The sequence below is a fragment of the Malaclemys terrapin genome, chromosome 9 (assembly GCF_027887155.1).
Source record: "Malaclemys terrapin pileata isolate rMalTer1 chromosome 9, rMalTer1.hap1, whole genome shotgun sequence".
In the NCBI taxonomy this organism is placed as follows: domain Eukaryota; kingdom Metazoa; phylum Chordata; order Testudines; family Emydidae; genus Malaclemys; species Malaclemys terrapin.
Window position 1 is genome coordinate 88814695 of NC_071513.1, and position 26513 is coordinate 88841207.

The 26513-nt window shown below is 45.4% G+C and overlaps 1 protein-coding gene across 2 annotated transcripts in view; it reads right to left on the reverse strand.

Moving 5' to 3' along the window:
* Positions 1 to 26045, reverse strand: part of GOLIM4 (golgi integral membrane protein 4) — a 64272-nt gene extending 38227 nt beyond the window's left edge. The window contains exons 1-2 of one of the 2 annotated variants that reach the window (XM_054040273.1): positions 25975 to 26045; positions 24781 to 25018 (exon numbers count right to left, since the gene is read on the reverse strand). In XM_054040273.1, the coding sequence (XP_053896248.1) occupies positions 24781 to 24967 (187 nt within the window). In that variant the 5' untranslated portion in view covers positions 24968 to 25018; positions 25975 to 26045. Of the gene's footprint in view, positions 1 to 24780 lie in introns of both variants that reach the window. The other variant, XM_054040272.1, reaches the window with a different exon arrangement.
* Positions 26046 to 26513: the final 468 nt, after the last annotated feature.

A 26513-nucleotide genomic window follows, 5' to 3' on the forward strand; every position in this document is an offset into this window, starting at 1 on the left:
CTCTGCTGCAATCCCCCTGAACGTTAATTACAACACAGGAGGCAAATGATCTGATGAAAGAAAGCTTATTTAGCATTCATGACTAGTTCACTCATCTTTGCTTTGTACTCATGAAAACGTAATCCATTTTTTTAGTTAAAGCCACTCTTGTAGTTTAAAAAACCAGTGTTTTCAATATTATATTATCAAGTCTTTTGCAACTACAATACTTCACTTTCTTGGTATGCTAGAAAGAGGATCTGAGAGATGTAAAGTTTGGAACACCCTAACACACTGCTTTACGCAGTGAAAAATTAAGTTTACATCTTGGCTGAAAAATATTAAAATCATACAGAATACTAATCAATTATCTTAATGAATATCATGGCTACTGTGCTACATAACTTTCCAAATGTTCTCTGAGCCAGCAGAAAAATCTTCTGTGGTCTAAAAGTAACAAGCAGTAATAATCTTGGCAAAACTCAGTATTATTCTCACACAAACTGTGAGAGTTGGACTGAACCAGCAGTATGTGGTAAGCCACACTGGCACTTCTCTGGTAACCCTATCAGTTTCTAACCCTATTGGTTGGAAAGAGAGCCATCCACACGTGAATCAATGCAGTGCTCTCTTATTTCTTAATTCTGAAGACAGAAAGAAACAATTGTTCTAAGAGACATGAAGTGATCCATTCATATGATAACTCTTTAGACCAGCGGTTCTCAAAACCGCTCCGCCGCTTGTTCAGGGAAAGCCCCTGGTGGGCCGGGCCGGTTTGTTTACCTGCCGTGTCTGCAGGTTCGGCCGATCACGGCTCCCACTGGCCGCAGTTCGCCGCTCCAGGCCAATGGGGGCTGCGGGAAGTGGTCGAGGGATGTGCTGGCCGCCTTTCCCGCAGCCCCCATTGGCCTGGAGCAGCAAACCACGGCCAGTGGGAGTCGCGATCGACCGAACCTGCGGACGCGACAGGTAAACAAACCTGCCCGGCCCGCCAGGGGGCTTTCCCTGAACAAGCATCAGACCGGCTTTGAGAACCTCTGCTTTAGACCACAATCACATAAAGTCTTATGCATTTGCTTACTATTATGTTGTTGTTCATGTATTGTGAGTATTCATTATGAATTTAATGGAACTGCTCCCTATGCATCTGTGCAGGACTGGTGGCTTAAATAGCATGATCCACTATTTCACTGCTGACCATCTTAGCAGAAACATCCAGCTATCCACATTCAGAGATTGTGGGTGGATCCTGAAAAAGTATCATCGCTCATCACTGCAATCCAATTCCTTGTGGGCACTGTGCACCACATTTGCATAGTTCAGAAATACAACTAGATTTGAAATTCATGTGAAAAGCAGATTTTTGTAAAAAGCAGCAGTATATCAATCACTGAAAGTAGGAAAATTTTACTTTGTTATCTAGAGTGCAAGAAGTGACATTACAGAAGTGCTACAGAGAAAGGATAATGCTGAAAAACATTGAAGTTTTTCCATTTTATAGACAACACTTATTTTTCTTCATAAAGGATAAACGTTTTTGTATAAAAAATATGCATTTTTACAACTTATGCATGGAAAGATTTGGTGCAGAGGCAGACTGCAATTATTTTATTAATTTAAAACAACTAGAATTGCCTGCAGAGTGTTGTAATTACATTTTCAAAAAAAAAATCATAATTCTTTAGAACCCCATTTACATTCTATAACAATCAGATTTGCTTATATAAGAGAAACAGATTTGTCCCAATACAGACTTATATGTTCAGATAACTGTTCATCTGTTAAATAAAATACAACCAGTTACTACAAAAGAAGAACACAAAGCTTTTCAAGACAAGCAAAATGACTTGCTGGCAGCAGCACTTCCCAGAAAGTAAACACTGCTTTGACTTTTGATGTCCTGTAAAATAAGAGAGCCCTTTGTAACAAATGTCGTATGTGGTTTTAATTTTTTTACAGGAGAGTCACTATATCTATCTATCTAATAAATTCAAGTGTTCGTGATGTATTTGTCATAGGGTTATTGTTGACGGTAGATGCATAAAAAGAAAGCAAGACATATATCACTTGCCCGTGTACCATAAAAGTCCTTCACAAATCATAGTTTCTTGCTACCTACTTGTCCCTGAAACCAGGAAAGGGGCATGTCACTCACATATCACAATGTCACACAATTATTTGTTTTCAAACATTCAAACAAGAAAGTAACACTGTAGAACATGAGACCTTCTGTGAGAGTTTTGTGTTTTGCTATATATAACTGTTAACACCAAATACCACTCATATAAACTCAGATCTGACTCATATAAATTAGGTAGGACAGAGACACACCTCAACCAACTTTACTTGTAAAAGGTCCCCTCTACAAGGTTGTATAACTTTTTTTTTTATTGCAGATTCTTCCTGCTCCCATGCAAAATTCCCATCCTTCATGCATGTTTTTGACAAAGCTCTGTATGTGGGAAGCACTCCAATACAATGAATATCAATAAAAAAAACTCATATTAATAGTTTGAAGTCTGTGTTCTGTATCCCACTCTGTGTCAGATCCAGAGGATAAGCATTTGTTACAGTCCCCAGCTGGCTCTTTCAGTTCTACAATTCACCTGTTCAATCCCTGGTATGTTGGCCAAGATAGTGGTAGTTACAGATATACCTTGTGAAATTTATGCCATCCACATCTAGGAGTATTCCATAGTCTAATTTTGTAGAGCTTGGTAATAGATAAGAAAAGGTATTGGAGCTAATTATGAAAGAACGTCATAAGGTTCAGAGTTTGGGTGTAGCTCAGATAAGCAGTTAAGGATTGAGATGCTTAGTGGACCCTTGGCTTTGCATATCATAGTATTTTAGCTCTTCCACTTCTGGTTCCAACAAAAGGAAAAAAAACCTATAAAACATTTTAAAAAACCCGCCAAATGTTGCAGAGTCTAAAGCTTGGTTTGAGTCCAGTTCTAGAAATGGGAGAAGATTGGGGCTTTCAGAAATAACCTTTTTTACTATTTATTTATCTTAACTGGTAGGCTCCCAGAAACACATCCCCCTACTGCTAAGAAATAGCTGTGGTCTCGAATCAAATGCCTTACAGAAATCCAAGCATATGACATCAATACTATTACAGTTATCAACCATATTTATAATCTCATCAAAAAAGATATCAGATATCAAGTTAGTTGAAAGCATCTAGTTTCCATAAACCCACATTAATTGGCATTAATTATATTATCCTCCTTTAATTCTTTATTAATTGAGTCCCAAATCAGCTGCTACATTAACTTGCCCAAGATTGATGTCAGACTCACAGGCCTATATTACCCACATTATCCCATTTACCCTTTTGAAATATTGGCACAATATTCGCTTTCTTCCTATCTTCTGGAGCCTCCCCAGAGTTCCAGAACTTATTGAAAACTACCATTAATGGTCCAGTGAGCACTTCAGCCACCTCTTAAAAAACTCTTGGATACAAGTTATCCAGATCTACTGATTAAAAAATGTCTAGCATTATTATTGATAATTCTACCATTTCCATCCAGTAATGGACCCGTTCCATTGTTAGGATTTTTTTTGTTACTAATGTAGTTAAATTCTTATTGTCCTTAACATTACTGGCCATAGATGTCTCCTTGTGGCCCTTTGCTTCCCTTATTAATTTTCTACAATTCCTAGCTTATATTTATACTCATTGCTATCAAATTCTTCTTTCTTCCGTTTATTTTTATTATATAAACATTTATATATATATATATATATATATATATATATATATATATATATATATATATATATATAACATTTATATTTTATTTATACACACACACATTTTTATAGCTGCCTTCACTTCCCCTCTAAACCTGGTTGGTTTTTTAACCAATGCAGTCACCTTCTTTGATTGTAGCTTTTTGGGCATCTAGTAAAGTGTTCTTAAACAATTCCCAATTATCTTTTACTTTTTCTAATTAAATTCTTCCTCCGAGCTGACTGGGTTCATAATTGTTTTCAGCTTTGTGAAATTAGCCCTTTTACAGTACCAAGTTATATTAATGGTCTGGACTTTATTCTGTTTGCACATTATAAATATGATCAAATCATGATCACTTGTACCTAACCTACCATTAATTTTTAGCTCTGTGATCCATTCTTCTTTACCTGCAAGATGAAGTTTAATATAGAATTCCCCTGGCTTACATGCAACATTTTTTTGATTTAGGAAATTATCACCTATAATATTTAGAAATTCCATGGATGTTTTAATACTGGCAGCATGAGACCTTCAGCATGTCACTTAATCTGAAGTCCTGTCATCACATAGCTTTTTGTTTTTTTTCTAAATGTTACTGACAGATGCATAAGTAGGCGGGATCTCTTCCATTGTGTGATCTGGTGGTCTGTAGCAGATACAGCTAAAACCCACTTATGCTTTACCTATTAGGTCACTGATCCATATGCACTGAAAATCATTTTCTTTTGAGTTATCAATGACTTAGAAACAGGTAATGCCATTTTTGACAGAGTGCCATTTCAGTGCCACTTTTGCCCCCTTGAGCCTTCCTAAATAGGTTATAACCATTGATTTTAACATTCTGGTGGGCTGTGTTTTGGGAATTCCTATGTGTTAGCCCTTTGCTAACCCACTGATAAATGTCAGTCATTCTTAAGGAGCATGGATCAATACAATATGAACTGCTAAACTGAGATCCTTTAGTGTTACCAGAAGCTAAAAAGCTTCCTTGTTCTAGAAAACTTAAAAAACTAACTAACTTGGGTATTTCAGTATGCACATAGTAGCCAATACATCACACTGAGCTGGTAAGGCCCATAGAAGTCACTATGAACAGATTATCAGATTTTACCTCGATAGCAAGATGAAGTGAGAGAGCCAGATGACACTCTGCAAGTTATGGTTAGTAGTAAATTATTAAGGAAACATTTGCTTTGAACTAACAGAAAACACAAAACACAACTGGATGCAATAATTAAAACTGCTGGGGCACAAGGCACTAAATATAAAAACTATGTAAAAAGAACCACACTCACACACAAAAAAAAGTGGAAATGCTATGTATATAAGAGAAATCATAAAAGCTTCATGGCTCCGCAAAAGCTGGAGGCACCATAATACACATACAAAATGGCTATTACTGCATGAGCGTCACCTTCCTGTGACACAGCTGTGCATATCATCAATATTGAAAGATCGGCAGTGCCAAATACTACTTTAAAAGCAGTGTTTCAAACCAAAAACTGCAGTAAAAATCAGAAGGAAAATATCATCGCCTGAGAGAAAGCCTCAAGGGAATGACCCTTTTTCAGTACCTTACAAGGAAGTAGTTACACTCAGGTTTTCCCCTTCCCCCATATCTGCAAACTTCTATTCTCAAGAATCGTTCCATTGAAATCAATGGAAGCACTCTTGTGAATCTGGCTTTGAAGATCTAGTATTACTGTCTCTAATGAGTTGGCTCAACAATGATGGGTTTTCCACATAAACAAACAAGAACAAAATGAAAAATATGCTTCTACATGTTTCAGTTTTTCAACAAAACAGAAACAGGCCAGAAAAGGGGAGTGGAGGAAGACCCTCAAACTCCATCTTTTCAGTTTTTCATCAAAACCAGAAAATTTCAAATAATGAAAATTTTCATTTCAGCCAGAACACCTTTTTTCCCTTCAAAAAACAGCCAGCTCTAGTTTTTCTTCTAACTCTAGTTTACTGTTGAGTTTGCTATGCTGCTCCAATCCGTATTTTAGTGGCTGCCCAATGATCCCGCAGCCCTTTGCTGGGTGGGCAGTGGAAATATCTGCAAGGCTCTGGGGTTGGATTAAGGGACACTGTCAGGCATATCATCCTGAGCCAGGCTTAGTGTACACCATCAAAATGATCCCTGAATGGAGACTATATTTAGCTACATCATTTTTCACCTTCAGCCTCCAAAACAGTCCAGGCTAAAACATAATTTTTATCTTGCAGGGAACCCACACGGTCATAAAACAGGAGGAGTAGGCACATCCACGTACGACTATTTCAGCTGTGAGAAGTGGGATCTTTTAATATCAAGGTTGAAGGCAGAAGGGTTGAACAGACTAACTATGGACATATTTTTTTTTCCAAGGTACAAAATATACTTTCAATTAAGAAGTTTGGCCTTTTACTCTAACAGAGCTTCAAAAGACTAATTATGCTGATGAACATGATTTTAAAATTAATACTCTAGAAACAATTACTGCATTCCTTGAAAAACAGAACTGATGGTAACAAGGTGCTTATTTTAAGAACAGGGCATTATTGTTCCACAGAATGGTGAATCTACTCAATAACCTCCTTTGCCTTGATGGGGCACAGCAGCATCTGTCTGATTTTTTTTTTGGGGGGGGGGCGGCGAAGGTGAAAGAGTGGCTGGCTAAGACTTGCAAAAACTGGCCGTGAATCTACATGTCAGACCCTTTCAAATACATTTCTGTAATTGACTTTATAGAATCCAAGGCATTTTGATCTGGAGATGCATCTCCTTCATAGGCCTTTATCATTTAGGCACAAATATATGCATGCATGACCTTTGTTCACCTGCCTGGCTTCCCCTATAAAGAGCCTAATTTTTTACTTTCACCAGTTTTATGCTGTGGTAAATCCAGTCATTTCAACAGCATTAATCAGGATTTACACTGGTGTAAGTGGGAACAGAATCAGGCCTATGTATGCATGTGTTCAGTAAGAAAAACCCTCCCACTAACCCTTTCTTTCCCCAGAAACACACTTCCTTTTCCTCAGGATCAATCATACTATGGATAAGATTTTTCAATATGACTCATGTTTGGTTGCCTTAATTTTTGGGTACCCTCCATGATACACTTCAATGGGGTCTGGTTATGTCAGGGTGGGTGCTCGGCTCTGTCTGAAAATTAGGCCCAGTGAGACATTCTAAGTTGGGCATCCAAAAATCATTGATCACTTTTGAAAATCTTAGCCACAGCTTCTGTAGTTCTTCCATGCAGAGTGCTCAGTAGCTTATGCCTACCCTTAGCAACCCCTGTGGCCAACGCAAGCACTGTGATCAGTTCCAGAGAAAGTTCCAGACCGTTCAGGACAGGGCTTAATTTCCCCTCTCTGGAAGATACACTGTGGCTAGCCGTAACAGGAACATCCTCAGCGTTCCAGGAGCTACTATCCTCGCACTGCCAGACCATTTCATAACTGCAAACATACAGATATAATAGGCTGCCAATCGTACAATGTTGCATCAAGGACCGATCTCTGTGTCTGGCCTCTTACTCAGTAAGCTAAAGAACTAGCACAAAGTAAACACTGTAAAGCAGCAACACAAAGTAAACACAGCTGCATATGGCTGTGAGGACCCTTCCCTGTCTACACTGTAAGGCTCCTCTCCCCCCCCCCCACCCCAGTTTGTAAGTTTGCTTTTAAATATATCTAATCAACTCTCCAATCAAAAAGAGTTTGAGCATTTCAGGATGGGACAGAGTGTGCAGGAATAGGCAGTTGGTGAATACTGAGAAATAAATTCCTGGACTGCCCCATTTCCCCACACCAAACAGACCTTTGAGTCACAGCATCCTTCAGTGTTGCTCCTAGAGCAGGGGCGGCAAACTTTTTGGCCTGAGGGCCTCTTCGGGTTTCATAAATTGTATGGAGGACCGGTTAGGGGAGGGGGTCGTGGCCTGGTCCCCACCTCCGATCTGCCCCCCCCGTCCCCCAGGACTCCTGCCCCATCCAACGCCCCTGTTCCCTGACGGCCCCTCTGGGACCCCTGTCCCATCCACACACCCCCGCTCCCTGTCCCCTGACCACCCCCGAACCTCCACCGCCCCATCCAACCTCTCCTCTCATTCCTGACACACACACACTCCGGGACTCCTGCGCCATCCAACCACCCCTTCTCCCTGTCCCCTGACTGCCCCCAGAACCCCTACCCCTGACTGCCCCCTGTTCCTCCCCCAACCCCTACCCATACCCCTGCCCACCACCCCAAATTCCCTTGCCCTCTATCTAACCCCCCCGCTTCCTGCCCCCTTACCGCGCTGCCTAGAGCACCAGTGGCTGGCGGCGCTACAGCCGCACCGCCCAGCTGGAGCCGGGCCACACAGCCGCCACCGCACAGCACAGAGCCCCGGGTCAGGCCGAGCTCTGCAGCTGAGCTCCCCCAGGAGCTCACCGCCCCGCCGCCCAGATTGCGCCGGCGGCGGAGCGAGCAAGCTGAGGCTGCGGGGGAGGGAGGACAGCAGGGGATGGGCCGGGGGCTAGCCTCTTTTCCCCCTCCTGGCACAACAGGAATGTCCAGGGTGGAATGGTGATGGAGTCACAATAGCTCCTGCAACAACACACCCATGTGCCACCCTTTATTTAAAACTGCGCCTAAACACCACAATCTAGACCGGGGTGGCCAACCTGAGCCTGAGAAGGAGCCAGAATTTACCAATGTACATTTCCAAAGAGCCACAGTAATATGTTAGCAGCCCCACATCCGATCCCCCACCCACCACTCCCAGCGCCTCCTACCCACCAACAGTTCCGCTGATCAGCGCCTCCCCCTCCCTCCCGATCAGCTGTTTCGTGGCATGGAGGAGGCTCGGGGGTGGGGGGAGGAGGAGTGAGAGCACAGCAGGCTCAGGGGAGGGAAGGGGTGGAGTGGGGGCAGAGCCAGGGGTTGAGCAGTGAGCACCCCCCGGGCAAATTGGAAAGTTGGCGCCTGTAGCTGCAGCCTCAGAGTCGGTTCTGTACAAGGAGCCGCATATTATCTTCTGAAGAGCCGCGTGTGGCTCCGGAGCCACAGGTTGGCCACCCCGATCTAGACCTATTAATTATGTTTAATTGTTGACATGTTTTCAAAGAAAAGCAGAACAGTCCCTAACCAGAACCTTCCCCCCCTAAAATTCCCCCATGTGGCATTAGCAGCTCTAAGAAACAAGAGCCTGTTCATCATTCCTACGTTTCCTTCCTACCCCAAATAAGCAATAAATCCAGACCCTTGTTGTATATAAGAAAATATGAACATATTTTGCATTATTGGCCAAATTCTCCTGTTACACCAGAATGGCTTACTCCAGCAATAACTAAGAATGGAGTTTGGCCCTATGCTTTAAATAACGTTTTTTAAATGGTGGACTTTGGCTGCCTAGTTTGTTTAGTGAGATAAGGTGGATGAAGCAGTATCTTTTTTTGGACCAACTTCTGTTGGTGAAAGAGACAAGCTTTTGAGTTTACACAGAGTTCTTCTTCAGGTCTGGGACCAACACGGCTACAACCCCAGTGCAAACAACGTTTAGAGTAATTTTTCCTTTGATGGGACATAGCAGCGACTGCCTCTTCAGGATGCTAGGGTGACATTGGATTCTGAATGTTTTATAAAAACTCAAGGTTCAAGGCAGTGTGTGAGGGTTGAATTGGGGTTTTTTGGTTTGGGGTGGGTTTTTTTGGTCTTACCCAATTCAAACATACATCGGCTTTTGGCATACTCCACTATGATAAAACCAAACCTAGGAGGAAACTATCGTTATCACCTTCCAAGACTGTTAAACCACTTCCTCAAAACAGTTCATACAAAGTTCTGTTCTTCTGTAGGGAACTTAAAAAGGGGACAACTTTAAAACTGTAAAAAAGTTATCAATCTAAGCACGGTCACCACCAAAAAGTGACTTAACCTTTTCTCTCAAGTTTGCATCTTTTTGAAAGACACTCATTTAAAATAAAAACAACAGGATCAAATCAACAGGTTGAACTCAATAGGAGTTTGCCATAGACTTCAGAGGGACCAGGATTTGGCCTACCTGGCATCTAAAAACAGAAAATCACTCTAAAAAGATCTTCTTTAATCAGAAGGAGAGTATGCACATGACTGCTGCATTATTTAGTTACTATGGTTACCAATAAATATTAACAGGCTGCTCCTTAGTTTGCTTTAATATAACAGATTTAATCAATTAGTTTCCCCATGCAATAATCCCATTCCAAAACAAGCATAAGATTTATCTCGCCCCTAAACTCCTGGCATTCTATCCACCACTAAGAGATGCTACAGGGTGTACTCAACTTCCAGAGTAAGGGTGGAGATAGTGTTCATGATGCTTCCCCATCTCCACACAAGGGAGAGTGGCCTGTATCATGCCCAAATACTGGGTCTCTCTTGGGACAGCACACAACATTAAACAGGGAGTCACTGACCCAGCCTGTTGAGGTAATATATTTGGAACATCATGATCTTGACATGAGAGTTCAGTTGGTTCTGTTAATATATTATGAAGTAATTCTATACACTCAGAGGAATCTCCACTCAGACCAATTGTGCCTCTTCTGTGAGATCAGAGCAGCAGTTTCACACTAACCACTTTAGAGCTAGTTTCAAGCAGCTGCCAGCATTATCGAGAAAACTGTTTCTGTGCAGGAGCACAGACTATCTTCCTAAGACAGTGGTTTTCAGCCTGTGGTCTGTGGCTCTCTGGGGGTCCGCAGACTATGTCTAAGTTTTCCAAAGGGGTCTGCAACTCCATTTGAAATTTTTAGGGGGTCCACAAATGGGAAAAAAAGGTTGAAAACCACTGTCCTAAGACCCTGCCCATTCTGGAAGCAGAATCGTGTTTGACAATACAATAGCTTAGTAAAACCATAATCGCACAAGCTTTGTAATGGGGTGTGAACTCCACAGCATCTCCAAAAGAGTTAACTGGAGCACGAGAGCTCAGTTAGAGCACTTGATTGCACCTGAAGGCAGATCCAGGCCCAATTAAAGACAAATCCCAGCTGGGGGAGGAGCTAGGTGGTCACTGTAAAGAGAAGAAATCCAGAGATGTCTGCGGGTAGAGAGGGGAAGAATTCTGCAGTGCTGCTTTTGGCAATAGAGACCAACGGGGTTGAAAGGAAGCCCAGTGAGAGCATTAGCCCTGGGATTGTCTCCTTAGTAAAGATTTCTGGCAAGAGGCCAGGAGAGAGATGGCGAAGTCACCAGGGTGGAGCAAGTGAGCCCTGACAAAATGGCAGGACCTGGACCTCCAGGGAGGTATTCGACTGAGGAACATAGCCAAGGGGAAACTTAAAAGGGATACAAGTTTGAACCCAAGAAAGGGAGAAGTTGTTTAAATTTGCATTTTCTATTGGGATTTGTTGAAGGACTCCAGGCCTGTGCCTTGAAAGAGGATGAATCTTGGGAAGAGAAAAAGGTGATGAGTCCTCACATGAGGGATGTAAGTGTGACACTGACAGACCCCGGTCATTGTTGGGATTGAACCTGGGACCTCTGGAGTTTAATGTATGAGCCTCTACTGCATGCATATATATATAGAGAGAGAGAGAGAGAGAGAGAGAGATGTCTTGGTGCCACTAGATGGGACAGAACACCACACCCAGGAGGTGTGTGGATTACATAAGGACCACTGGAGACCCGACCCAAGGTCTTGAAATTGTTTGTTGGGGTTCTGTTATCTTGCAAGGGGCAGAGGGAAACTATAAAGTGATCTGGCTGAAGGGCCATCACAAGTAGAGTTAGACCACCACAGGGCTGGACGAGCTGTCAGCAGATGGCACTGGACAAGAGGAGCCTGGTGTGCCATGCCCACCCACAAGGGGCATGTGTCAGCACTAAATTCACTCTAATACATCTTGCTATATACTACAGGGCTTCAGACTTACTTTATAATCAAAGGGTTTGAGCAGTTTAAATGTCATGAGGGATGCCTGTGTTGAGCTTCTGGGGCTGCAATAGCTTTCCCCACCAACAGGTGGGGCTGCCCAGCCATACAGGGCAGCTCCATGAGCGGGAGTGATGGAGGAGGAGCCAAACATGCTAAAGTAGCCTCCGCTGTCTTTTCATTTATTTCATCTGCTGTAGGTTTGGGGCAGAGGGTTGTAGACTCCAATCCCACCTGTCTTGCTGGAAAGGGGACTCATGTTTGCTCGTGGACATTTTGGATAACCATGTGGGAGAAGGGGAGAGCCCCACTTTTTGGCCCCATCACAGCTATAGCAGTTCACTGGGGCTACCTTTTCCTCCCTCTCGGCAGCAGGGATGGTGCAGGGGTATTTTCCAACTGAAAGACAGAGACTCCCAAAGGAATTGCAGGGTGGGGGGAAGAGACAGGGAAAAAAAATAAGTAAATTGCTTATGCTTAGGGAGAGGAATAATTTCAGTTTTTTCATCCCCTAGAAGGCACAACATACACACCACACTTATGCTCTCTTACCTAAACCCAGGGAGCTGTTCCAAATTTAATCAACACATGAACCAATCCAGCATGTATTATTTTAGTGGCATGAGTGCTTCTTCAACAGACCAATCACCTATATATGAAGTTCCTGTCCTTTCTGGGATCCCCAGCTACAAATGAAGTTGGGTATCTTTTGCAACTGTGCTCAAAAAGAAACTCCCATAGCAATAGCACTGATTTCTTTTTAAGTATCTAACACCTAGAGGGCAAGCCCACCACAATCAGCCTAGTCTATTTATCATTGATAAAAAATGTTACCATCTAGTCAATGCAAAACTTGTTCTCACCTGCCTAAGCACAAAGAGCGATTAAAACTGATTACTGTACTTCCTGCTAGCAGAAATATTGAACAGCTATTTTGTACACCAACCCCAAATGATACACTGAAAATTAGAGCTACTTTACTGTAAATCTATACAGCCAAAGCTATTGCTGACTTTCTTTTCAAAGGACCGCATCCAGGTCCATAAGACCATGCATGGTACAATCCAGGATTCAAAACAATCCAATTCTAATGGTAGGCCACTTGGTTTGTCTTCATACACATCCCTGCACTGACTGTGAATAATACAAATCTCCACGCAGTTAAGAGTATTGCAGGGGTATCAGATAATTAAATGCCAGGACACAAAAGAACGATGCATGCTACTAGCTATGGTACAGCTTGAACAGCAGCAGAAAAGAAGGTTCCCCACACCCTATTCCTAATGTGTGACAAACCCCTGGTATGGAGGAACCATCTATATGGATATCGAGTTTGATTTCCACATCCATTACTTCCTCAGCCTCTTTCCTGAACACCTACATCAGCACCTGTTGTAATGGTGCTTTATGCAATATGAACACTTATCCACCAAAAAACAACTGAGCCACTGAACTTTCAGTTAACTGCTATGGTGAATGCTATGCAGGGTCCAGCTGCAGAGGCTGACAGTCGGCTTGCCAGTGTATGCAGAATTTGAACCTCCAGAAGCACCCCCGCAAGCACACACATCTCCTTCCATACCATGACACCATTTCTTCCTAAAGCAACACCAGTCCCATGGCAACTCCCAATCTCCAGACTCACTCTTCCTATCTTCTAAGGAGAGGGGAGGCTAGGCCAAGAGGCCCAAACTCTCACCTCACTCAATCTTGGAACTGGTTGGTCAGCCAGAGAATAGTCGTCTGGTGTACAGGAAACCAATACTGTTCCCTTGACATCGTAACATAGTCATAGTCTGCCCCTGCAGTTACTCTAGCATTTCCAATTATTTAAGCAGCCATTATCTACTAGCTGCCCTGGATTTAGATGAGTCACCATTTGATGCCTCTAGAAAACTTCAAGGAGCAAGCTCCTTGGCCAACAAAGGGAACAAGTTTAGAAGGAGAGAGAGGCAGGCCATTTGTATATCCTTGCAAGAGACAACAGTGAGAATGGGAGGACTGAGAGCTTTCAAAATAGCATCTGCTCTAGTCTGTGAATTGTTCATGACCCTGGCCAGACTGTTCACAAATTTAAAAAGAATCTAAATCCACCCTAATTACAGCTGGACTCAGGATTATAGTGCTACATTTTGCAAAACCTGACCATTGACCAAGGCCAATTTTAAACTTAGAAAAGAAAAGATTGGGGTGGAGGTGAATGGGATAAAGACAGAGCACATGCTATGGAACCCAGAGACTAGACTGCAGCACTGGTAACAATTATTCCTGAAAGTGCCTGTACTATACCCCATTAGGAGATGTTTTAGCGCCTCCAAACATGGACATGTATTACAAATACTGTAAAATAGGTAACGCATGCATTGCCTTAATCAACTCTTTCCATTGTTGGAATTCAGCTGCCAGAACCAGGGACCCTCTCATTTAATATGAAATCTCATAAAAGGTAATAAGCCTGCTCCTTCATCGAATGGAGCCTAATTGCCCAATGCCATTTGTGAACTTACAGTATGAAATCTTATTAAAAATTCTTATTTATATATAAACTGGCAACCAGCTTATCTTAAACAACAGATTTAGAAATAAAACAGATACCTTAGATGGGAATACAGTCATGTTTCACATGATAAATTTAATTCTTCCCATGTACAGTAGATAAAGGAATTTGGTCAAAGTGTTCACTAAACTGAATTCTGCCAACTCCACTCTAAACATTTAAAATAAAGATCTTTGTACACAAGGTGAGAAGTGGGAATGAGTGGAAAAAAGAACTGAAATTCTCAGATGAGGTTACAAATCAAGGCTAAATAACTTTCAGTGAGTTGAGAATCTGCAAGATACCATATAGATACCAAAATTAGGAAGCCTTATTTGCTGTTCATAATTTGATCGTAATATGGTAGCCATTTATTATCCTTCATTATGATGTTCTTTGCCACTTCTGGAGTGATTGAGTGGGTGCCTTTCAAGTAGGGTTGCCAACTTTCTAATAGCACAAAACCGAACGCCTCACCCCTGCCCTGCCCCTTCTCTGAGGCCCCGCACCTGGTCGCTCCATCCCCCCTCCCTCCATCGGCTCATTCTCCACCATCCTCACTCACTTTCACCAGGCTGGGGCAGGAGGTTGGGGGGGGGGGTGCAGGAGCTGGGTGGGGCAAGAAGTGAGCGGTTCAGGATGCACAAGAGGACTCCAGACTGGGGTAGGGGTTAGGGTGTGGGGGCAGGGATGAGGGGTTTGGGGTGCAAGAGGGGGCTCCGGGCTGGGGCCAAGGGGTTCAGAATGTGGAAGGGGGTGCGGGCTCGGGGGGGGGGCTCAGGGGTGAGCGGTTTGGTGTGCAGAAGGGACTCAGGGCTGAGACGGGGGTTGGGGTGCAGGAGGGGGCTCTGGGCTGGGGCCAAGAGGTTCAGAGTGTGGAAGGGGGTGTGGGCTCTGGGGTGGGTGGGGCTGGGAGTGAGGGGTTTGGTGTGCAGGAGGGGGCTCAGGGCTGGGACGGAGGTTTGGGGGGTTTGGGAGGGTGTGGGGTGCAGGCTCCGGGAGGGAGTTTGGGTGCGGGAGGGGACTCTGGGCTAGGGCAGGGGGTTGGGGGGGCAGAAGGGAGTTCGGGATGCAGGGTCCTGGCAGCGCTTACCGCGGCTCCCAGGAAGTAGTCAACAGGTCCCTGCTGGCCCTAGGCACATGGGCAGCCAGGGAAGCTCTGTGCGCTGCCCTCGTGCCTGCAGGCACCGCCCCAGCAGCTCCCATTGGTCGTGATTCCTGGCCAGTGGCAGGTGCTTAGCCAGCACTCAGGGCGACGGCAGCATGCGGAGCCTCTGTGGCCGCCATGCGCCTCGGGGACGCAAGGACCTGGCGGCTGCTTCCAGGAGTCGTGTGGAGTCAGGGCAGGCAGGGAGCCTGCCTTAGCCCTGGGCCCCTGCTGCACCGCTGACTGGACTTTTGCTGACCGGAGCCGCCAGGTTCCTTTTTGACCTGGTGTTCCGGTCGAAAACCAGATGCCTGGCAACCCTATTTAAGAGAAGTACACTATGCACAAAGTAGCCAAGTCTTAAAACAACCAATCTAATAAAAAGTTATCTCAAAACGACATAAACAGAGCCAACACCCCAAAGTCACCTCCAGCTTCACAGCTGAGCTCAGCCTGGTGCAGGCTAGAACAGTGCTCCTGATCTCTCTAACCTCTGCTGCCCTAAAATGTTCAGAGCACTGCAATCCAATGCACCTGTAACAATACCAGCATGGGTCTTGCAGAACTTCTCATGAAAGCATGACTAGTAAGAAGCACCATCACAAGGATTGCTGTGGAACCTGCTCTGAGGCTGGTGGAGCAGTATCAGTAATGCTTTGAATGATGCAAGCTGAATAGTGGTGATGGTGCAGTGCTGGGGGCAGGGAGAAAGTGACAGTTGTCTTACTACCAGATTAAAGTTGCAGTTCTTTGTACGAGCAAGGAAAATTGAGGTAGAAGCCGTGAAATATCTGTTTCCTCATTGCAGAAACTGACTTGTTCAGGGTGGTGCAATGTGCCTTGCTCAATAGTCAAAGTGAGCACGAAAAGGAGTTTAAATTCAGCCCAGGAATATTACGTTTGTTTATGTTATCCCTCACCCTAAGTACAAGAATACCTCCCTCGACACAAGTGCACTTGTGATGTTGCACAATAGGCAGCAGCAGTGTGAAACTGACTGGAATCACAGAATGTTCTGTTTCAGACCCATGCTGCTGTGGGGGGGCGGGGAAGGGGACAACCCTAGGCAGCAGCAACACAGATGAAGTTGAACTGGATGGTGCTTGGGAAGAGAAGAGATGGATCAAAGTTTTATCAGTTCTTACTCCCAGCATGCCCGCTTGGTGTGAGAGATGCAGAGTCAGATTAATTGATGTTTTTGTTCACGTATTTTATTAAGAACATTTTTAACAGACCACATTACAGACAGAAATAGTAATGTATAGTTCCTATATACCACTTTTCATCAGTAGATCTTAAGTTTGTATTTATATATATTTAATTACAATACACCTGGACTACTCCAAACAGGGTCACGTCACCAGTTGAAGCAAGGGACATCCCCTGTTTCAGATAATTGTCTGGTGGCTTCCCCAGAGCCAATCGATTCTGTAGACAATCAGCTTGCATTTTAGCTGATGTGGCAGCTTAAGTCCTGGTGGGTCAGACAGCCTTGGGGAAATCTGCAAACTGTCCATAATAGGGCAAACCATCCAGAAGGTTGAAATCTGAAGGCCAGGAGTCCTGCTGTGTTGCTTGCCCAAAGTATAGTAAGGTTTCAGGGTTGGAATGAGAAGAATGCTTGAAGCCTTCAGATAACTGGGGTTCTACTCTAATGAGTGCCAAGAATAAGATAGTCAAAGGCATTTAGAAGTAGGATGGTTATTGAGATAAGGGATTAAAACAGGATAGATAAACATTCCAATAAAGCTAGTTTATGCCTGGGATGGGGGAGACCAGGAATTTTTAAGCTCTAGAAATCACTGCCAGCTCCATTTAGTCTCCAAGCCATCAGAAAGATAAGATTGGGTTCTCTTAGAACTGTCAATGCACCCCTATTCTAGCTATGGGGGGAGGGATAGCTCAGTGGTTTGAGCATTGGCCTACTAAACCCAGGGTTGTGAGTTCAATTCTTGAGGGGGCCACTTAGGGATCTGGGGTACAATCAGTACTTGGTCCTGCTAGTGAAGGCAGAGGGCTGGACTCAATGACCTTTCAAGGTCTCTTCCAGTTCTAGAAGATAGGATATCTCCATTAATTTAATTTACCCCTATCTAGTCAATAGCCAAACAACACCAAGCTAATTATTAAACTCTTCAATATGATATAACGTGAAAGATCTTTAAGGCAAATTAAATAAGATTATCTCCAAGTTTTGAATACATAATGCTAAGAGAATAAAATTTAAAAATAATCAGTCTCCTGGGTAGATCAGTTGTTACCTTCTTTATATAACACTTTACAACTAGAAATTCTGTACAGTAATTCCTCACTTAACATTGTAGTTATGTTCTTGAAAAATGCTACTTTAAGCAAAATGACGTTAAGAGAATCCAATTTCCCCATAAGAATTATTATAAATGGGGGGGGGGGTTAGTTTCCAAGGAAAATTTTTTTGCCAGACAGAAGACTATATATATATAAACATACACACACACACTATAAGTTTTAAACAAACAATTCAATACTGTACATGGCAATGATGATTGTGAAGCTTGGTTGAGGTGATGGAGTCAGAGGGTGGAAGAGGGTGGGATATTTCTCAGGGAATGCCTTGCTACTAAATGATGAACTAGCACTCGGCTGAGCCCTCAAGGGTTAACACATTGTTATTAATGTAGCCTCACACTCTACAAGGCAGCACGAATGGAGGGAGGAGACACAATGGACACATGGCAGTGGCTGCAAACATGCCATGCGGAAACTGAACGTGATGACGAACCCATGCTATCCCACTGGAGCGCACCACTCCCTCCACTTTCCAAAGTGCTGGGCAGTGCATGTGTGTGTGAGACAGAGATACACACCGTGTGTCTGTGAGAGAGAAAGACGCACATTGCCCCTTTAAGTACGCTGACCTCACTCTGATTACACTGCCTTTTTAAGTAGATCAGCAAGTTGAGACAGCAGCTTCTGCCAGCAAGCTCCCTCTGTCCTGAACCATGTAGTGTCCCACCCTGCTCTGTGGAGATGGAGTACAGGAGCGGGGGGGTAGGAGCAGGGGGAGAGGGACACCCTGACATCAGCACCCCTCTCCCTTCCCTCCCCATCCCCTGCACAGCAAGCAGGAGGCTTCCAGAAGCAGCTCCAAGGCAGAGGGCAGGAGCAGCACATGGGAGTGGGGGGGAGGGACACCTGAACTGCCCAGCAACTGATAGCCTGCTGGGCGGCTGCCGCTGAGGGAACTTAGGGGAGCTGATAGGGGGGCTGCCGGCCCATCCTGGTTCCAAGCCCCCACCAGCTAGCTCCAACGGGCTGCTCTTCCTGCAAGCAGTGGACAAAGCAGGCGGCTGCCAAACAACATTATAAGGGAGCATTGCGCAACTTTAAACAAGCATGTTCTCTAATTGATCAGCAACGTAAAAACGAAACAACGTTAACCAGGACGACGTTTAGTGAGGAGTTACTGAACAGGGATATATTAATGTAATAGGTTTCTGAATGTGCTCTGAACAATTTTATAAGTCAGCACCTGTCATCTCTAAGTTTTGCTTCCAGTAATTATATTGTGGGTCACAAAAGCCACACTACTTCCTCTAAAGTCCAATAGGAATATATTTTGAGGTAAAACTCAGGAGATAAAACTCGGACATGTTCTGTTCTGCAGTTCTCAATTCCCTAGTTTCCAAGGTTAATTTTCAAATACAAAGACTCATCCCATGTGAGCAGAGGCCATAGAACCCTCCTCCCCCACCCCTTGCAAAACAGCTGTCCTACTCGCAGTTGTGGAGTCATCCATTCCTACTGGCTCCCTCTCCCTCAAACCCTTGCTCTCATTTGGGGAAGAGTGGAAACTCCTCTGATAAATTAAATTAAAGGCCTGAAGCAGAGAAAAGGCACAAGCCCCAGACTAGGTGCTAAATTCAGCCCTGGTATAAGCAAATGCAGTTCCACCTCAAAAAAGTTTCATCCACTTGAACCCAGGTTGAATTTAGATAAGGAAAGTCAGAAACCTAAAAGATGGAACAGGGATCAAACTTCTGAAAATACAGGTCTGTCGCATCTTACGCGCATTTAACATGCGCGATTTCAACTTTACGCGATCGGCAAAAAAACAAAAAACAAAAAGAGAAAAACAACACTTTTAATACTATACCTGTAGTGCGGGCGATTTTGCCCGCCATTGAACTCAATGGGGTTTTGGCTATACGCGGTTTTCGCTTTACGTGCTAACCGCGGAACGGAACCCCCGCGTAAGATGAGACAGACCTGTAGTACCCTATCAGCCAAAGGCACGAAATGCTGCTTAATTTCTCCATCTCTGTCAGTTTTTAAACCAAAATTAGATGTTTTTCAAAAAGATCTTTTCTAGGAATTATTTTGGAGAAACTCTTCAGCCTGTGCTATACGGGAGGTCAGACTAGATGACTCCAGTGGTCCCTTCGGACCTTGGAATCTATTCACTGAGAGTTCATTCAGGCATCAGGAACTGGCAAATGCAATAAGAAAGGCTCATATCTCCTCACCTAAGTAGGAAAGCTGGAAAAATTATATAAATATTGAAAGTAAAGGAGTGGCATGTAGGTAAAAAAGAAGATAGGGCTCTGCTTTGAATTTTTTCCCCAGAAGAGGATCCTCCCATATATTTATAACTAAAAGTCACCAGCAAATCCATCACCCTTCCACTGAATCTTATCTTGATCTATCTCTCTCCTGCTACTGACACCACCTCCACGCAACCCAACCCAACCCAACCCAACCCAACTTTTTTTCTGAATCAAATGCAATGTATGCCTGTCTAATGGACCCAGTTTGGGCTTGCAATCCCTTCTTACCCCCTCACTAGCTTCTGTTTAGAGTATTTCAGCATACTTATACTTCCAAAATTATCACAACAACAGCACCCATATCCTTAGAGAACAACTGATTATGCCAAAAGAAACATGGGAATAGTGTGGTTCACTAATTATAGATTTTGTTGCTGTTCTGATAAGAATAACCTTCTCAATTATCTAACCAAGTTAAAAATAGTGAATGAAATAATTCAAAGCTAAGTGTTTCTACAAAGCCAAGTGTTTAGGTTTATTTATTCTAAATCAAAATTCTTTGCCATTGGCAATGGTTTCTTATTTATTTTTAGCATTAAAGTAATTAGCACTCTTCCACAAGATGATCTGGGGCTCTTTACATTACAAAGAGCTCCAAAGAAAGGAAACCTAGAAAAGTAAATATTTGTAGTCACCAGCTTTTTAAAAGGACACTGTCAATTTAAAATCTAAGTCACTTAAAAATAAAAGTTCAAAGTACAGTCAGATATGGAAACTGCCCTTGAGTTTCTCTGCCAATATTTTTGTTTTGTGTTGTTCAAAGCATATATTCCTTTAAAAAATATTCTCTTCTCCCCTGTTGTTTTGTGAAAGACCCACACTAACAACAGGGGAAATGGACTATAAACAAATAACCGGATTATCCAGCTTGTGTAGTCATTTATATTTGTGCTAAGAGGTCATAAAATACCACCAAACCAGAATTCTCCACACATTTACAGAAGTGGTAGCATTGTACACACACTCTTCATAAATGGAAATGGCGAGGGCTCTACCAAATTTACATTCCATTTTGGTCAATCTCACGGTGATAGGCTTTTCATTATTTCAGCTATTTAAATCTGAAATTTATTGTACAAAAATGGTGTTGTAATTGTAGGGGTCCTGATCCAAAAATGAGTTGTGGCAGGGTCAGAAGGTTATTGTAGGGGGAGTTGTGGTACTGCTACCCTTACTTTTGTGGTGCTGCTAGCTGCAGTGCTGCCTTCAGAGCTAGGCAGCTGGAGAACAGCAGCTGCTGGCCGGGAGCCCAGCTCTGAAGGCAGAGCCGCCTCCAGCAGGAGCAGCGCAGACGTAAGGATGGCATGGTATGGTATGGTATTGCAACTCTTACTTCTGCACTGCTGCTTGCAGAGCTGGGCCCTCAGGCAGCAGCTGACACTGTCCAGCTGCCTAGCTCTGGAGGCAGCAGCACAGAAGTAAGGGTGGCATGGTATGGCATTGCCACCCTTACTTCTGGCTGCTGCTGGCGGGGCACTGCCTTCAGAGCTAGGTGCCCGGCCAATAGCCGCCGCTCCCTGGCTGCCCAGCTCTGAAGGCAGCAAAGAAGTAAGGGTGGCAATACCATGATCCCCTCCAAAATAACCTTGTGACCCCCTGAAACCCCCTTTTGGGTCAGGACCCTCAATTTGAGAAACTGGTCTCCCCCATGAAATCGGTATGGTGTAGGGTAAAAGCATATAAAAGACCAGATTTCATGGGGGGGGGGGGGGGGAGACCAGATTTCACGGTCTGTGATGCGTTTTTCATGGCCGTGAATTTGGTAGGGCCCTAGAAATGACTAAAGAAGATGCAAGGCAGTACAGAATCAGGCTCTAAGGACTGTAAAATGCAAATGATAGAGAAAATGGGGGGACTGGGACAGTGGGTGGAGTAAACTTTTTTTTTTTCCAATCTCTTTCATTTCTATTAGTCTTAGGTGTTACTTGTAAAAATAGTAAGCAAAAAAAATCCTATTCATGTGTTTTCTAAACTGATGGTGTCTCTTCATTTTTCTTACAAAGTGTTCATATGTGTTTTGTAGTAAAAGGTTTATTACTGCCAAACAGGGCGTCTTTCAGTAGGAAATCTTATCTACATAGTAGATATGTTGGCAATGTCTCCCAGAGTCCGGGATAAGTGCTTCTTTTAAAAAAACACATTATAAATCAAAATAATTGATATTTGATTTTTCTTTCATATTTTAATTGTTCAATAATAAATTAAAAGTAATCAAAAGTAAGAGGGCTGTAACATAAAACACTGCATGATCCATTATGATGACCTTTTAATTGAGTTCTTCTGTCTTATTATGCTTTTATGTATTTGTTTATTTTGATAGGAAAATGGTCCTCAACATAATGTTTAGAAAGTGAATGTTTATAAATCAGCCCCAATGACTACCATCTATAGATTCCTTCTCCTTTATTTGGATAGTATGTTCTGCTTTTCTTTAGTTTAGTGAGAGCAGCAGAAAACTTACTGAATTTTTATTTCAGTAGGCAACAGTTGTTCCTGTTTCTCTCTTTCCTCTTCAAGTAGTGTTGGCAAAAACGCAAACTAGCTAAAGCAGGGGTAGGCAACGTATGGCACGCGTGCTGAAGGCGGCACGCGAGCTGATTTTCAATGGAACTCACACTGCCTGGGTCCTGGCCACCGGTCCGGGATGCTCTGCATTTTAATTTAATTTTAAATGAAGCTTCTTAAACATTTTAAAAACCTTATTTACGTCACATACAACAATAGTCTATTTATATATTATAGACTTATAGAAAGAGCCCTTCTAAAAACGTTAAAATGTATTACTGGCATGCGAAACCTTAAATTAGAGTGAATAAATGAAGACTCGGCACACCACTTCTGAAAGGTTGCCGACCCCTGAGCTAAAGGAACCCTTTAGCCATCTGCCACACACCCATCTCCCAGCCAAATGTTTATACATCCTTGGCTACTAGAGTGAAGATTCTGTCAAAAAATTCCCATGGCATTATAGTATTTCAATTTGAGGTAATAAAACTAAGTAGTGATGGTTTTAGATCAAAGGTGGGCAAACTATGGCCCGCGGGCCACATCCGGCCCGCGGGACGGTCCTGCCCGACCCCTGAGTTCCTGGTCGGGGAGGCGAGCCCCCAGCCCCTCTCCCAGTGTCCCCCCTCCCCAGCAGCTACGCCGCCACACGGGCAGTGCTCTGGGCAGCGCTCTGGGTGGCAGGGCTGCGCACTCCTATAGGGCAGTGCGGCAATGTGTCTGGCTCTAGCCAGGTGGCGTGGCTGCCAGAACGGCATGGTAAGGGGGCCAGGGCCTGGGGATTGGATAAGGGGCAGGTGGTCCCAGGGGGCAGACAGGGGACAGGGAGCAGGGGGTGATTGGAGGGACAGGGAGCAGGGGGTGATTGGATGGGGCGGAGGTTTGGGGGGGGGGGAGCGGTCAGGGGACAGAAAACCAGGGGTGGGGGGTGGATAGGTGTGGGAGTCCTGGAGAGCCTGTCAGGGGGTGGGGAACGGGAGGGATAGGCATGGGGTTCCGGGGGGCCTGTCAAGGGGTGGGGGTGTGGATAGGGGTCAGGGCAGTCAGGGGACTGGGAGCAAGGGGGTTGGATAGGGGGTGGGGCCCCAGGGGTGGTTAGGGGTGGGGTGTCCTGGGAGGGGGCGGTCAGGGGACAAGGAGTGGGGCGGAGTGTCAGAGGTTCTGAGAGGGGCACTCAGAGGGTCGGAGGTGGGAGGGGCTCAGATATGGGGCGGTGGCCAGGCTGTTTGGGGAGGCCTAGCCTTCCCTATCCAGCCCTCCATACAGTTTTGCAACCCCGATGTTTGCCCACCCCTGTTTTAGACCAAGCTAAACATGTTCAATAATTCATTCTCTCGAGATTAATAGACTGAGAGCCCAATCCTGCTGCTGTATAAAGGCTGCATTAACATCTATAGTATTCATCCTACATATTGATGTATGTGATTGGATGTTTAATTATCATAACATGATCAATATTCATTTTCTAGCCACTTGGAAAAGTTTTTGGAAGGAAACAAACAGTAAGGCCAAAGTTTTCAGAAACAGCCACAGATTTGTGTGTGCCTGACTTGAAACCAGTAGGGCTGGAGGCTCAGTGGTACTGAGGACCCATACCTCCTGTTGAACTGACGTTTCATGCATAAATTTGACACCTTGCACCTAATTTTCAGAAGTGCTGAAGTAAATGGGAGCTGCAAGTTCTCAGCATCAGGTACAAAGTAGTTCAGTCGGGGGCATCCTAAAACTGATGCACAGGATGAATGGGCACTTTTAAAAATGTGGTGCTTTGAGCCAAGAAATTCAGAGCCCCACAAGGTTATTAACAAATCTTTATTAAAAAAAAACAACCCTGTAAGGATGTTCTACAAAAATATACCTATTATTATTAAAATATTCCTCTCCTGGTGTAGCTGCATGACAGGTGTAATGCACACCAGCCACATAATCTCACAGCTGAATCTCACGGCAGCAGACTCAGAATAAAACAGGCAAGACAACTTAAAGCAACTGGCAAAAGTAACTGTGTAAGAAGTGTCTTTGTGTTGCTGGATGAATAAGAACAGGAGGACGCTGGGAGTGTTCCTTTTCAATCAGGAGATTGTAAAGTGCCTTGGGATCCTGGGGATTGAGAGAGAGGGGAAATTCTGGCCCCCTCAGAGTCAGTGGAGAAACTCCAATTGACTTCAACGGGGCCAAGATTTCAGGGACACTTGGTTATAGGGAGACAAGGGGAAACACTCTGGCATGTAGTTAGCAAAACCTGGTGTCTGGGGAGGGCAGTAAACTTGGTGAGCATTAGGGAGCTGCAGCCCCAGGCTCTGCATGGGCGGGGGGAGAGAGCATTCAGGAGCCACTGGGACAGGGCAGGGTCGGTGTGAGTCCCCTGCAGAGGTCACTGCAAGCCGCATTACCTTGTAGCTGGGCTGAGAGCGACTCTTGGTGCTGCTGGTACTTGAGCGCCACCGCCTCGGCTTTCCTCAGCTGGCTCTGTAACTCGTAGTACAGCACGGCCCCGTAGAGGAAGCCGAACGCGACGGTCAGGAGCAAAAAGGTCTGGAAAATCCGCTTCTGTTTTCGGGAGCACATCCCGTTGCCCATAGTCCCTCCTCGGGTCCCGGAGCCCCCCCACCCCAGGCGGTTTAGCAGCAGCTGGAGGAGGAGGAGGAGGCAGCATTGGGCACCAAGGGACAGAGCCGGGAGGAGGGGACCCTGAGCGCTTAGTTCAGCCCCCTCCCACTGCTACTGCCCTGAAACCCGGGAGCTCTCCGCAGCCCGCCCGTCCCGAGCATGCTGCAGCCCGGGGGCTCTCTGCCGCGGAAAGGGGGCTCGGTGGTCGCCGGGGGGTGGATGTCTCTGCTCTAGAGAGCAGCTTCCTGCCCCCCTCCTGCCTTACTCCAGGGCGGGGAGAGGTGGGGGCAGCAGCTCATCTGCTGGGGTGACTGGGCGCGTGCTGGAGGATGGAGTGGGGGTGTCTTTACACAGCAGCTCCCCTGGTCCCTGCCATCCTATCTGCGGGTCTAGAGGGCTGGGGCGGTATGTGCGCTGCAGTGCTCCTGCCCAGGGTACCAGTGTGTCTGTGGGTGCTGGGTTAGGGGGACTCTGTATAGCAGCTCCCCTGCTGGGGTTGCTTTGGGAGATGGTCAGAGGGCGAGCGTGTTTCTCTGTCAGCTCCCTCCTCTCCTGCTAGCTCTAAAGGGGGGTGTCTCTGTGCATCAACTCCCTCCCCTCCTGCCCGCTCTGGGGGGTGTGTGTCTCTGTGCATCAGCTCCCGCCCCTCCTGCCCGCTCTAAGGGGGGGGTCTCTGTGCATCAGCTCCCTCCCCTCCTGCCTGCTCTAAGGGGGGGGGGTCTCTGTGCATCAGCTCCCTCCCCTCCTGCCTGCTCTAAGGGGGGGGGCTCTCTGTGCATCAGCTCCCGCCCCTCCTGCCCGCTCTAAGACGGGGGGTCTCTGTGCATCAGCTCCCTCCCCTCCTGCCTGCTTTACCGGGGGGGGGTCTCTGTTAACCAGCTCCCTCCCCTCCTGCTCGCCTTACTCTGCAACCACCTGAACGGGAAACAAAGGAAACTTCCCTGCCTGCCCTGGCCACCTTCCAGCCCTTAACTTACGTGTCACCTCCGCTCCTCGGCTGCTCGCTGCAGTGGAATCCCCGAAGGAAGTCCCGCTCCGGGCGCTGCCTCATTGGGCCCAGCCTCTGCCCACTCCCCTCCCTTCGGGAGCAGTGTCTGTGCGCATTGGGTGCCCGCTGTGTCCGTCCGGCTCACGGGGCGCTCTCCTTCCCTCTCCCCGCCTTCTCCATTCCTGGATCGCCGCCCCTCGGAAGACAGGACGCTGGAGAGCTGGGAGATGCATGTGCACGCACGAGTGCTATGCGTGTACCTGCCGGCTGCCAGACACGAAGTGTGCGTGTATACACATTCCAGCTCGGGACACAAGCGGGGTGTGTGTGTGTGTACACTCCTGCTTGGAAACAGACTCGGTGTGGGTAGCTCTTAGCTGTGGGCACAGGTTGTGTGTATGCCCACACACTTTTCAGCTGCAGGTTTTCATGTTGTACAATCCAACTACGGTGTCAAGTATCAGAGGGGTAGCCGTGTTAGTCTGGATCTGTGAGTCTTAAAGGTGCCACAGGACTCTCTGTTGCTTT